The sequence below is a fragment of the Arvicola amphibius genome, chromosome 4, assembly GCF_903992535.2.
Source record: "Arvicola amphibius chromosome 4, mArvAmp1.2, whole genome shotgun sequence".
Lineage (NCBI taxonomy): Eukaryota > Metazoa > Chordata > Mammalia > Rodentia > Cricetidae > Arvicola > Arvicola amphibius.
Window position 1 is genome coordinate 35,668,498 of NC_052050.1, and position 13,689 is coordinate 35,682,186.

Genomic DNA, 13,689 nt, shown 5'->3' on the forward strand with positions numbered 1-13,689 from the left:
CACAATCACTTAGGCTCATTTTGTTAAACACTGGGAGAACAGTGGTTCTGTAACAGCAGTGACCCGATTACAGTAGATGTTAGCTGGATAAGAGAACATTATCCATTCAACCAAAAACACAGACTCTTCATCAAGAGATTCAAACCATGTGAGAGGGGGCTGAGGAGAATTATCCACTAGAGTCCAACTCCTCGGGGCTGAAGCGTCTCTGCTCAGAGTGAGAGAGCAGCACTCACGCTCACTGCCCTCATTGGTTCATAGAGGAAACATGGATTTCAGGAAGGAAAAATGGGCCTAAAATAAAGAGATAATAGTAGAGCTTGGCCACCAGAAAAAAAAAGTCCCTTCTCTATCCAAACTGTTGGCAATTTCAAAGGTTGAAGGCCACAAAGCAACAACCCACAAAACCTTAGGCTGCACCTTTGGTAGTGATGCAAGCAGATCAAGTGTGATCATCTACTCTATTAGTCAAAAATCAACTTAAGTTCGGATTTTCCAAAAAAAAATAGATTAATGGTTCACTAAACTTTCTCCTAATCTTGAAACAACTTAACCTAGAGCTAAAATTGTTCTATGATCAATATAATATGCATTATTGCCTCAGAATACTATATGAAATACATCTGACACTTGGCAGCATGCATTACTAGTGTCTAATTGTTTGACAGCAAAATTAATAATATTGTAGAGTTTAAGAATGTATTAAAAGCCTAAGAAGGCCTCAATTGATACTGAATAAATACGTCAACACAGTAAGCAGTAATTTCAGACCAGCTCCCTGTTAGCGCTGGCCTATTGAGACTGCCGAAGTGTTGGTTGGTTCCTTACAGGTCTCAGTAGCCCCATTTGATGCAGGGAAGGCAGGACATAGCTTCCCCAAGAGCCTGCCTGTTGCAGGCAGCAACCATATTTATCAACCTAGAGCAGAAAAACAAGGATATGTATGCTCATCAAAGACCCCTCATTAGAGTGGAGGTGTAGGAACGGCTGGAAAAGGTCTGAAGTTTAATAAACTGACCAAACAAGCACATAACTCACAACACTCGGAAAACAGATGAAGCCCATGCACTTTGAGGCAGAATCAGACGGCAGTTTTGTAATGGGTTCCGCTCTTTTCCACAGTTTAAGCCTCAATCAAATCAACTGTTTGTGAGGATTTTGAAACTAGCAAAGATTACAATCTGTTCTAATTCAACTGTTCAACCACTGTGGAATTGTGGATAAATCCTCGATGACAATGTTGGGGACACAGCCCGCCGGCGAGATCGCCAGACGTTCCCCACGTGCAGCAATACCGTGCGCAGCACCACCCTCCCCTCCTTCACTCATCTCAGACGCGAGAGCGCATTATCACACTCAGCTCAAAGATTCGCCAGGCTTGGCTGAGAACAGCTCTACAATACAAACGAAGCAAGTCCAGCCCCGTTCCAGATATTAACGCTACACATTCACAGGCTGATGGCAAGGTTAGGAAATTAATAACTATACTAGACATACCAGGGTTAAGCTGATGAATTTCTAAGCGTCATGCTTTCTGCAGTGAAACTATCTGAGATACATACAGCGTTCGGATTGCCTCTGCTGCCACAGACCAGGCACTTTGATACTCCACAGGTTGAGTAAATTGAATCCATATATTGTATTTACGCTCTCTGTCAAGGCTGCTGCTTGACATTTCAAGTGATCAAAGGCGAGCAGTCATCAACCCTGTAGTCTTCAATGCCATGTTTGTTACATTTAATCAAGGACTGGCTCCACCTCCCCACTCACCAACACTAAGAATGTCTGAATACACGGCAGTTTTCAGTAGCAAAGAGAGGCACACCTCTGTACAGAGACACAGAAAACCCCAACCAGCAAAATGAAAGGCGAAAGCAAATGAGCGTCATCCTCTATAACGTGTAAGAAAATAAAACTTAAAAGCAGAGAAATGCCCTGCAAGCATCCTACCGGAGGCAGCATCAATCACTGTGGAAACTCCCCTGCGATCAGAGACTGGACGGGATGACCCTGGCATGCTGACTGGGTCAGACCGGACTGGCTGGATCCTGCAATGCAATTTCATTTAGTTCACATATGTTACTGGCATGGAAACTGTCACTTCCTACAACAGACCTTAAATCAGGAGTGCTAGAATGGCTTAATCCATTAAAGAACCATACATTCTACAACCAGACCAAAAAGGAGCTACAGCCCCGAACTCCTACACAAAGCCACAGCTCTAAAAACATGACGTTCCCACCTTGCCAGGCACACTCTAACCTCTCGTTAGTTTGTGTTGTTCAGTAGATTAAGAAATGAGTTGAAAAACTGAAGTGAAAAAATGAATAGAATTGGAAAGAAAAAAAAAACAGTGAAAAGTTTTGTCTTTTAAAAGTATACATACGAACATTTCATGAAGTGCTTTTAGCACAGTGCCATAGAAGACAGCAATGATACAGCCAATCTATCTGTCTATCTCTCTGTGTAGACACATATAAATATAGACAGACAGACAGACAGACAGTCAGTCTCTGCCTTAGACTCAGAGATCCTCCTGCCTCTGCCCCCCAGTGTTGGGATTAAAGGTGTGCACGACTATATTTAATATTCCTATGTCATCATTACTCACTGTTATTTTATTAAGAAGAATAAGACACAATAACAAGTTTGTGCTGCCAAGGTCAGCCAGGGCCGCAACTAAGTAACTTCCATAAGATTATCAATTAACATGTAACAATCAATTTGGGCCTCAGCAAAACTGGTTTATTATATATGATATGAAGCTCAAGAAGGATAAGGTATAAATGCTGAATCTCCAGTTGCTTTAGAAAAAATACAATAATGATAATAACTACAATTGTTATTTAGTATATTTAAACATATTTAATAATCAACAATGTTAACACAGTTTAAAGTTAGATTTAAAAAATACTAGGAGCTCTTTCATATTTAGAAAGGAAAGAGGGTCTCGAAAAAAAACTGAAAGATTTTGAAAATGTACTGTTATTTAAAAATAAGTTATAAAATATTAGGAGGACTATATCTAAGAAAAGATGCCCAGCGGACGCTGCAGGAAACAAGAGGGTAGACTATGCACATGGGCACTAAGGATGCTTTCATGTGACAAAAGGGGATGGGGCCTGGTGACGGTGACTAGGGAATCAGTGGTAGGATCTTGTGTGTTTCACAGAAGAGAAAACGTAGTTTAGAAATAAAGGTCTCCTGCTTTAAAAGTTTTACTGCTGATACTTACATAATCGTGTGATGCTGTCAACACAAACCGCTGAATGACGGCCTTGACTACCTAAGTTAGCCCATGTTTAATAACCAGCAGCACAGAATGTGGACCAACAGTCTATGTGCACTGTCTGACATCTTGGAATCATGTTTAAAAGTTGGAACAAAATGAAGTTCAAGATGGAAGTCACTGAAAGATGAGCACTAGACAGAGGTTTAAACTAGCGTCAGGAGATAACCTCACCCTTAGGAAGCAAGCTTAAAGTGCATCAAGGCTTGGGGTTGGAGCAGCGCGGCAGAGCCACCTGCCCATCATGAACAAGGCCCCTGAGCGCTATGGAAGGGAGGAACGGAGGGAGGCAGAGGAAAGGAATGAAATAAAAACAGGGAAAGAAATGAAAAAAACAAGTTAGGCTTAGTGGTACATGCTTATGATCCAAGCATTAGTAAGGAAAGAGAGGAGGGATCGCAAGCTCAAAGCCAGCCTCAGCTATACAGCTAGAACAAATCTGGCTCAGCAGTTAAGAGCACGGGCTGCTCTTCCAGGGGTCCTGAGTTCAATTCCCAGCAACCATAAGATGGATGACTCACAACCATCTGTTATGAGATCTGGTGCCCTCTTCTGGCCTGCAGGTAAACATGCATGCAGAACATCGTATACATAATAAATAAATTAATTAAAAAAGAAAGGAAAAATGAAGCATTGGTGGAGTAAAAGCAAAATCACTAAAAAAAAAAATAAAAGAAAAGGAAAAGGACTAAGGACCTTTCAGAAAGCAAAGAAATTTCTATGGTGTCCATAAGGGAACAGAGTCGAATTTCCAGACACATTGTGGGATAGAACTAGCATAACTCAATGAACACACATGACAGGAAAAAAAGAGACGTGAAGAGTGAACATAGCTCAGCTGTGCTACATCACACCTATCATCCCGGCACTCAGCAGGAGGCTGAGGCAGGAGGACAGTCATGAGTTCAGAACCATTCTGACTACACAGTGAACTGCAGAACAACCTGGGCTACAGAATCAGAACCAGTCACTAAAAATAAAAATTAAAAACAAAATAAACCCTGGATTATGGCTTTAGCAGGAGATCTAAGGAGTCGCGCAGGACTGGGAATGAGAGGAAGAGTCCCTGTCCACACAGTTAAATGGCCAGTGCTTTGGAGACCATCACAATAAAAGTTAGGCGGGTGAGTGGCATCATTTGTATCCCAGCCCCTCTGTGCACAATTCCAAAACTGGTGCCTGGCATGCACATAATAACTATGTCCTGCATTTAAAAAATGTAAACAAATTCTGAAAGCCTCATCTAGCCTGGCAACAATTTTGTCTTTGTTTTGTTTTGAAACAGGGGCTCTCTTATGTGGTCCTGGCTGGTCTTGAACTCACTCACAGAGATCCAGCCATCTCTGGGTATGGCTAGGCATGGGCCATCATACCCAGTTTGGTTTTGTTATTTTAATTTTTTAGAAATTTTTATACTTTATTTTTATTTTTTGTACATTGATGATTTGCCTGCATGTATATCTGTATGAAGTTATTAGACCCCTTGGAACGGGAGTTATAGACAGTTGAGAGCTGCCATGTGGTGCTGGGAATTGAACTCAGGTCCTCGGGATGAGCAGCAGTGTTCACTAAGACATCTCTCCAGCTTTGGTTTTGTTATTTTTTTTAAAAAATATTGCTATTGACAAAGAATAAAGGCATATTTCATCCAGAGATTAGAATATAATTTCCTATAATTTTATTTAAAAACAATGCATAATAGATATTTAAAATTTTGCAAAGGTATTCTTATGGCCTTGGACTCACTAACCACCCATCTAAGCCTCCTGGATGCTGGAATTAAAGATGTGTGCAACTATACCCATCAGAGTTTATTAACAGACTGATTTTTCTCCTGATGGGGCTGACTGGACCCAGCCTCAGGCATATGAGACACCCTTTAGCCCTCAGCCATATCCCAGTCCTCGAATTCTTTTGAAAGAGAGGACAAGTAAAATGAGGATTGTAAATTAAATGCTATGCTAATGCGAGACTACAAAGTTTAAAAGTAACCAAATTGAATCATAAAAAGTAGAAATGAAAAGCATTCTCTTGAGACATGTATATGATCCTGACAAGTAGGAAGTAGAGTATGGGTCAGGAAAACCTAGGCCACCAATCACAAACGAAGTACACTGACCCTTCATCTCGCGTGATGTAATAAGTAAGGGAAGGAGACAGGCGCAGGTGCAGAACTAAAGACAGCAGTTCCGGCTTCAGAACGATGGCGGAAGGTACATTCGCCAGTCTGAACAAGAAGCACAAACTGGACAGCTTTTTAAAGTGCTCTGGCATTAGCAAAAAGATACTTCAGGACGAAAGTATTTGCAGCATGTGGTCAGCCCGAGAGAGAACAATAAATCACAGTTACAGATGGAGTCAACAATAGGATATTGTGTCAAAAGGAGCCATGAACACTGCACAGGACACTCGTTACAAAGTCATCCTGTCTTACAACTAACCTCCTGGTTCCCCTCTCTTACCTGAGACTGTTGAGATCTAGATCATCTGTATCGAAATCCAGGAGCGGCTGTGGTGTGTCGCTTGGCCCGTGAGACTGCAACACGGAGGAACTAGATGATATGACCGTGGTCTGCCCTGAGGGGTGGATGGTTTTAAACTGGAACTGGGGACCCATCCACAGGCGTCTGTGGGGTCCAGTGTGTGTTACAATTTCAACCTGAAAAAGAGACAGGGTTGTGGTTCAATATATTATGGTCTGCAGTGGTAACTTCTTGTTCCTTTAATACTCACTTTCCAGTTTAGTGAAGTAAAGACAGTCGGAGTACCTGAGCCAAAATACAACCACAATCCTAACTTACATGGATATTCCTGTTCTTCCAGGAACGGCAATTTAGTTCCCACTACACACAACCGGTGACTTTTAATGCCTTAGACATCCAGTTCTAGGGGTGCAGCGCTCCTTTCTGATCTCTCAGAGAAGCTATACTCAAGTACATACACACATACATATGTCCATAATTTAATATAAAATCTTAAAAAAAACCAAATTGCTTCCTGCAAGAGCCATAGTGTAACAAAAAGCCCAATACCAGGAATGAGAAGTCTGTTTAGGTTGAAGCTCCACTCACTCACTTTCTCTCTGCAGACCCTGCCCCTGAGGAAGCCCTCCAAGTGGCAGCTCCCCCTCCCCAGATGATCGACTATGCAGACAAGGTATTTAAGACCCAGCCCATAAACAGGCCATGTGATTTCTCCTGACCAATCTCCCCCCAGATTAAATCTGGTTTTATTAATTCAGCCTGATCTGATTTATTGCATCAGCAGAGAGACTCAGTATCAGGGTGCAGAAACCCTTTCAAAGCCCTCTTTTGAACTGAGGGTCAGGACTGCAAAAGACTCAAAACATTATAGATTGCTGCTGATGCCCTTGGTTATGGCCCAGATGCAGAATGAAAATCCCTATTGCTGACCATATACTTTAGACAGAGGACCCAGAGGGTGTGAATGGATCTGACCTGAAGGTCTCCTACCTGGGAACTAGCTTTCATGATACCACAATTTGCCAAGCTTCTAAAGGAGGAAAGCAAACCAGCTATGATATCTATGAACCACAACAATGACCAGCAAGGCACAAAAACATTAAGGTCACAATCGTGGGACATATGCCTGGATGGTTAGCAACAACTCTCTTAAGACTAGACGCATTTAAACCATGGACTAGAAGCCTAGCCAACTCCCTGAGGCCATTGGGGTTGTGGATCTTGGAGGAGATTCTGGGGCCTCCACTTTACTAACCTACATTCTCAAATTCTTATGCCCACAGATTAGTTCTCACCCCTCATCAAGGAGACAACTCTTTCAGGTATATGGAGACCATTACAGAAAACTATACTTATCAAAATGTAGAGTTGTGGAGCCTAGTCCCACATCTAAGTCTCAGGGATTATTGAGACAGGAAGATAGCTGTGAGATCTTGTCTCCAGGAAATGCCCAAGAAGGTACACCAATAAATCTCACCAATGTGGCTGCCTAAACATGACTAACAATAACACCAAGAGACATGCTAATATGGAAGGGGCGTTCTCACAAGCCTCAACCAAGACCAAGAACTGCAGGCAACTAAGGAATGCCAAGGGGGAGAGACAGTCTCTCCCAGGAAAGGGCACACACATTGCTTATCCAATACCAAATGGTCAGTCTTGAAAACTTACATATATTATACAGAATAAGCAGGTTGTAATCATATTTAGGAATAAACACACACACCATACACACATACCACCACCAACAACAACAAAAATTAAAGAGAAAAAGAGCAAGAATTTTAAAGAAAATGGGGGGAGGAAGGTTTGTACATAGGAGGGCTTGGAGGGAGGAAAGGAAACCTGAGTTGTGGACCCCATGTAACGAGATCAGCTTCCTAGGGACTGACCGCCCTTGTAAACTCAATGGAGCCAGCATTTACCACAGTGAGGGCATGCACTGAAAGCGACTAAAAGTAATTCTCTCAAGCTCTTGAAAACCATGCAGTTGTTCTTGGCTCTAGAAAACTAAGATAAGGCCCAAATCATCTCACAGATGAAGCTGGCTCCCTTGTACAATACAGTAGCATATTTACATTTCTTCCAAGTTTTCTCACGTCTACTTTTTAAAATACATTTTTAAGATTAAATTCTACTTATGTGTAGGTATCTGTGTGAGGATACATCAAATGTGTACAGGTGCCTGGAAAGTCCAGATGATAGCCGGGTTCCCTAGGTGCCGGATTATAGGCAGCTGTGAGCCGCCCCAGGTGGGAGCTGGGGACTCAGCGCACTGAACTCCTGAGCTGTCTCTCCAGCGCTCACATCTATTTTAAATAAAGGAGCTATCCTGTTTCCCTCATGGAACTGACGCTTGATCAAAATGTTTTTTTCTACTGTCATAAACACCGACAAAGGATTCACACACAGCAAAACAGAAATTCAAAAGTTTTATAAGTATCAAATCTACGGAAGGGGTGGGGCATTGCCAGGATTGTACTCAATATTGTAAGAAAAAGGAACAGAAGACGGGGGAGCCTGAAAATGGCTCCGCAGACGACCCTGGGAAGAGCAGTTTCTGGAAATCTTCAGCAAAATCCAACTACTCTTGTCCCAGCCTTGCCACTGCCGTATCCACACCTGCGCTAAGGCCTAATCAAACTGGCTCCCACGTGCCTGGAGTCCTCGCCCCGATTCTTTTATATTTAATTACGTTTCTCAGATTGCAGTGATTAAGTTTTAATAAAACACAACTGACAAGGTCCACGGAGTGCAAAGGCGTGCAACTTTGAGAGGGCACAGGCATCCTGGTCTTGGAAGGATATTCGCATACCCACTATGAAAGGGAGAGAACACTCAGAGCAAGGACAGCGATTTCTGATTCTCAGAGTTGCACTCGGCAATGTAAATTAGGCCACAGATAAAGAATTGTGTATATTTTAAGCTCAAAACCGTGAGTGTCACAGAGCCTAGAGGTAAACATATGCCCGTGCAATTTCACTGAGGCGATAGCCAGATGTTGCAGTATTCACACGCCTGCTGTGTGCAGGACAAACATACTGTATGCACTTCCACACTGACAGCACACAGTACCCCTTCTTCTCAAAGAAAAGCTGAATGAAGGACAATGGTTTCTGTGCCAGCACTCTTGGACAAATCCTGTGCACAATGGGTTATTTTATCCTGATAGCACCAGGAGAGGAAGGACCTCCGCATGCCAGAAGATGGGCCGCCATTCACAGGCACCCCGCAAGCATTGCTGGGTCTTGGAATAAACATTGTTCCTCCAGTTTCGAGAGCCACTTCTGCTTTTCGGGCTACTCCCTGAAAACACCACAAAGGGTCCGACTTCTCTGAGGCACCTGTCTGATAAAAGCTGCCAAATGGGTAATGCGAGACAGGTCGTTAACCTCCCCAAACGATGTCAGGCTGGAGGCAGACACAACAGCATCTGTAATGAAGTCACTGTAATCGCTCCACTGTGAAATCTGCCCAAGTCGCTTTGAAATCAAAGCGCTTCACTTGAAGACGGAGCCACCAGTGGGGTGAGAGTGGCTGAGGGACGCTGTTTTAGCATGGTGCGGAGGCCATCGGTAATAGCCAGGAAAGGAATTCCAGCCAGAACTAGCAGAAAACACTGCTGACCTCCCCCAACAAAAGCATTTGGACACTTTGTATGCTCTGAAAGCAAACGTTTGTATGAGCACAGATAAATGTCAGTGAAGTATAGACGTAATATGTACAAGTAAAATATATGTGTGCACTCCTGCAACAGTATTTCAAAGACATTCTTAATAAGGAAATACTCATAGTTCTGGTGACTCACAAAGTGTACCAATTATCTCCACTTTCCTGTAAGGAAAATAATAGAATAAACACAGATTTCCATTCTTCCTTATGGCTCAGCGGTTACGAGCACAGCCTGCTCTTCCAAAGGTCCTGAGTTCAATTCCCAGCAACCACATGGTGGCTCACAACCATCTGTAATGAGATCTGGTGCCCTCTTCTGGTGTGCAGGCAGAAATGCAGGAAGAATACTGTATACATAGTAAATTTTTAAAAAGAGAGAGAGACCTGGTCAGTCGTCCTCATCAACTTAGACCATGAAACACAGTATGGACAAGTTCAACAGAACCACCATATATGGGCTACCCATGCATGCTTTGCCAGAGCATAAATTTCATTTCATTTTCATTGCAATAAACCCAATATATCAGAGTTTTACCTGGGAAAGCCATTCTTCATCTTCCTGTCCACTATGGTCAGAGGCCAAGCTGTCATAGGACCCATGTCGAGTAATGGGGCCGGGACTTCCAGGGGGAAGCGCTACAGGAGAAAAAAAAGAATTTAAACCTCTCCAAATCGTGCATTGGAAAATCAGATGAGAACATAATCAGCTCAAATAGGTGATATAACACATACAACACAGGTGCAATTCATGAACTGATGAGCAAACAAGTCTTAGAAAGATCTCCGATTAACGGTAAACGCGGGCCAAGCTGTTGGCAAGTGTTGTACCCAGTTACTCAGAAGCTACAGGAAGGGATCTTGTCAAGGTCAGTATGGGCAACAGTAAGAGGCTTCATTTTAAAAAAAAAATCAAAACCCGCAGAAAACAACTGTGGACATTTAGTGGTGAGATCCTTGGAATAACTGAATCCATCTGAACAGCCAGGTTCACTGAGGCGCTGGCAGACCTACTCGCTAGGTGACCTGTGACGGATCCCGAGAACCCATTCGTCACTTTTATGTACAGCGAAGGCTCAGGAGCTCCTGTCCAAACAACAAAATATTTCTAACATTCACTGAGTTCCAACAGTTACTCAAATTTTGTGTCTCCACACCCCAGTGTTTCTTTGAAGGCACATCATTCCTTATGGCTGTGAATTTTCTCCATCTCTACTGAATGCACAACTCCCCAGCTCCCCCCACCTCCCTTCAGAGAAATCAAGCATTGAAGCTAACTGGGAAACAGGACCAAAGAGAAGGCATGGGGTGAAGGGACAGAAGCAGGATGAGTCGTAAAGGGCCATGGCTGTAACAGGAAAGAATCTCATCATTTCCACGACCAGGGAGATTTGTAAATTCATCTAGATGCCAAATTTCCTTAGTATAGGCTATTAAAAAGAAAACAAGCATTTTAAATATTCTTAATACAGATTCAATGAAATGCTTAATACATTCCTCCATGAACAGTAAAGGAGATGTCAATCTTCTTTGATGATGTCAAGGAAACATATGGAGAGAACAAAATTTTGTGGAAACAGATCCAACAAAGAAGATGAAGTATGACCCAAGGCAAAATTTTAAAAGACACAAGTTCACAAAACTAGTTATTTGAACTTGTTTCAAAAAAAGAAATGAGACCTAATTCAGTCATTATGGACAGACATAGTGCCGAAATGTAAGGTGTGCAGTATCTTACACTGTTGTTAACTGTCGTTTCTTCAAAATCATGGTTCTCTAGCTATAACATGTTGATATTTAACATGAAACCCAAATGATGACAAAGCCACACAATTATATTTTTTATGATGGCAAATGGCATCATGAATAAAAGAATATCCTAACAATTACCTATTATTATTCCAACAATCTTTGGGGACTAATTCTGGTATAGAATTAGTAAAGATGGTAAGTCAACTAATTTTTCAAGAGGCAGCTGCCCCCAAATCATTCATCACCTTTGTTTGATGTGAAATTATCGCCACTGACAAAACCAAGAGGAACTATCAGTTCTCTCTCTTCCCTTATTTCAAAAAAACAGTGGGGTAGTTATGCCTAGGGCTATGAGTCCAATCTCAGCACGCAGAAGGCAGAGGATTTCATGTTCAATGCCCCCACAAAAATCAGAACATACCATAAAATAATAAAAAAAGCTTGACAAGACGGTAGGTAGCACGTGTTGTGTGGGACAGATGAGAAAAGATGTTAGTGACGTTTACTGAAGTCGCGTAGAGACCAGGGGACATGGAGTACAGCAAGAGCAGCAATCTGGGTGGTAAAGCTGGAGCCACGTGACCGAATGACCACACAGCTGTGAGCAGGCAGGAAATCACCTTTCCACAAGAAAATAAAACCTAATGTGAAATCTTCAAAGAGACTGTGTGCGTACCACATGCCCTGGACCTAAAGTCATAGCTTTCTCAGAATAAACACTCAAAAAATAATAAGCGTAAGGCTGAAGCTTTGTATTCTAGAGTGACAGCGGCAGAATGGTTTGACACTAGGACTTCATGAAATTGTGGACATCAGGGTGGCAGGGATGGGCGTAGGGCGAGGATGGAGTGGACTATTGCCGGAATAACCCTGGTCTTGAGCTGGTGGTTTATTGGTTTGCTGCACTATTGTTATCTGGTGGTGGGTATGCTTGGAATTTCCCATGGGGTGGGAGGAGGATGAGGAAGTAGGGAGGAGGAGGAGCCCCTCCGTCCTCATCTGCTTTACAAAGGAAGTAGTAAATATTCCAAATATACAACAGAAATGAATTCTTTGTATATGTGAAACAGTGGCAATAGATAAGTCTCCTTTAAACTGCCAGAAGGGGGAAAGGCAAGGAAAGGAAATCAGGAATTTGAACCTCGAACTTCTACATGGGGATTTTAGAAAGGCCTTCTGTTCACTGGTTTCCAATTAAGATGCTCTAGCAGTACCAGAAGATGGAAAAATTAAAGTGCAGGAGAAATATCTTCCGTGTTAACTGAATATCCCTTTTTTTCTCCCCTATACTTATGGGTGTTTTAAACTTCCTCCAATCCTAGTAGGTAGAGAGTAGTCAGCATTCACTGCCTAAGGAGGGAAACAACTACTGGGTCAATGGGAAGAGTAAATGGAAACTTTGAACCTAGTGGGATGAAAAACAAATCAGAATGGACACCTGACTGGAGCAGAGTCTGCGCACTTTCCAAACGCTCCTTAGAACTGGAAAGGAAAGCAATCCTGCCCAGTGACAGGTACTGACTGGCTGTGAGAGCAGAGAATCTCCACTCTGTTAAAACTGTGCCACTCTCGGATAGAGTGCAGAAAGGGTAGAGCATCTGGTACAGGTGCAACAGGAACAGGACAGGTCCAAAGGACCACAAGGCAGGAAGTAGAAATAAGAATGAATGCTAGGGCGGCTGTGTCCATCAATAACCAACAATCTCATCAGGATCTAGGTCATGCACTTGGTACCAACAAGAATAAAATGTTCTCAAATGTTATGTCAAAATATTTTACACAACATTTAGATGCAATACTAGAAAGGATATCAATGATGCATTTTTCATACTTCTAATAACATAGGCTCAACTATAATTCAACTATCTATCTATCTATCTATCTATCTATCTATCTATCTATCTATCTATCTATCTATCTATCTATCGGTTTTGGTTTCTCAAGCCAGGGTTTCTCGGTGCATCCCTCACTGCCCTGAAACTCACTCTGTATAAAAGGTTGACCTCTAACACAGAGATCCATCTGCCTCTGTCTCCTGAGATCTGGGATTAAAGATGTGTTCTACCACTGCCCTGCGAAGAACTATCTTAATTTTAAAATTTAAAAGGGGAGTTTTATAAACTAATTTTATATGTAGTTGTGTATCTGAGTGTACATGTGTATATGCATTTTTGTATGTATGTATGTATGTGTGTGTGTATGTGTGTGTGTATGATGGAGGATGAGAACCATGCGTGCGCCTGGTAACAATGGGGGTCAGATGAGTCAGATTCCTTGGAATCAGAGTTATGGTTGTGATCGACCATGTGCTGCTGGGGCCTCTAGAAGAGCAGCAAGTGACGCTCACACTAAGGCATCTCCCCGACCTTTGCTAGCTGGTTATGTATACCAGCTCTTTTTAGGTGATTGACAGACTTGCCAGAGCAAAGGTGCAGGAGCATCAAGATGTAAAGTTATCACCTTGTCCCCTACTTTGGTTACAGGAATTTATAGTGC

At 42.4% G+C, this 13,689-nt stretch overlaps 1 protein-coding gene across 7 annotated transcripts in view; it reads right to left on the reverse strand.

The window, feature by feature from the left end:
* Nucleotides 1-13,689, reverse strand: part of Bcas3 (BCAS3 microtubule associated cell migration factor) — a 485,118-nt gene that overhangs the window by 249,950 nt on the left and 221,479 nt on the right. For all 7 annotated transcript variants that reach the window (XM_042055034.1, XM_042055036.1, XM_042055035.1 and 4 more), the window contains 3 exons: nucleotides 9,980-10,080; nucleotides 5,752-5,948; nucleotides 1,951-2,048 (listed from right to left, as the gene is read on the reverse strand). In XM_042055034.1, coding sequence (XP_041910968.1) covers nucleotides 1,951-2,048; nucleotides 5,752-5,948; nucleotides 9,980-10,080 — 396 coding nt within the window. The remainder of the gene's footprint in view (nucleotides 1-1,950; nucleotides 2,049-5,751; nucleotides 5,949-9,979; nucleotides 10,081-13,689) is intronic.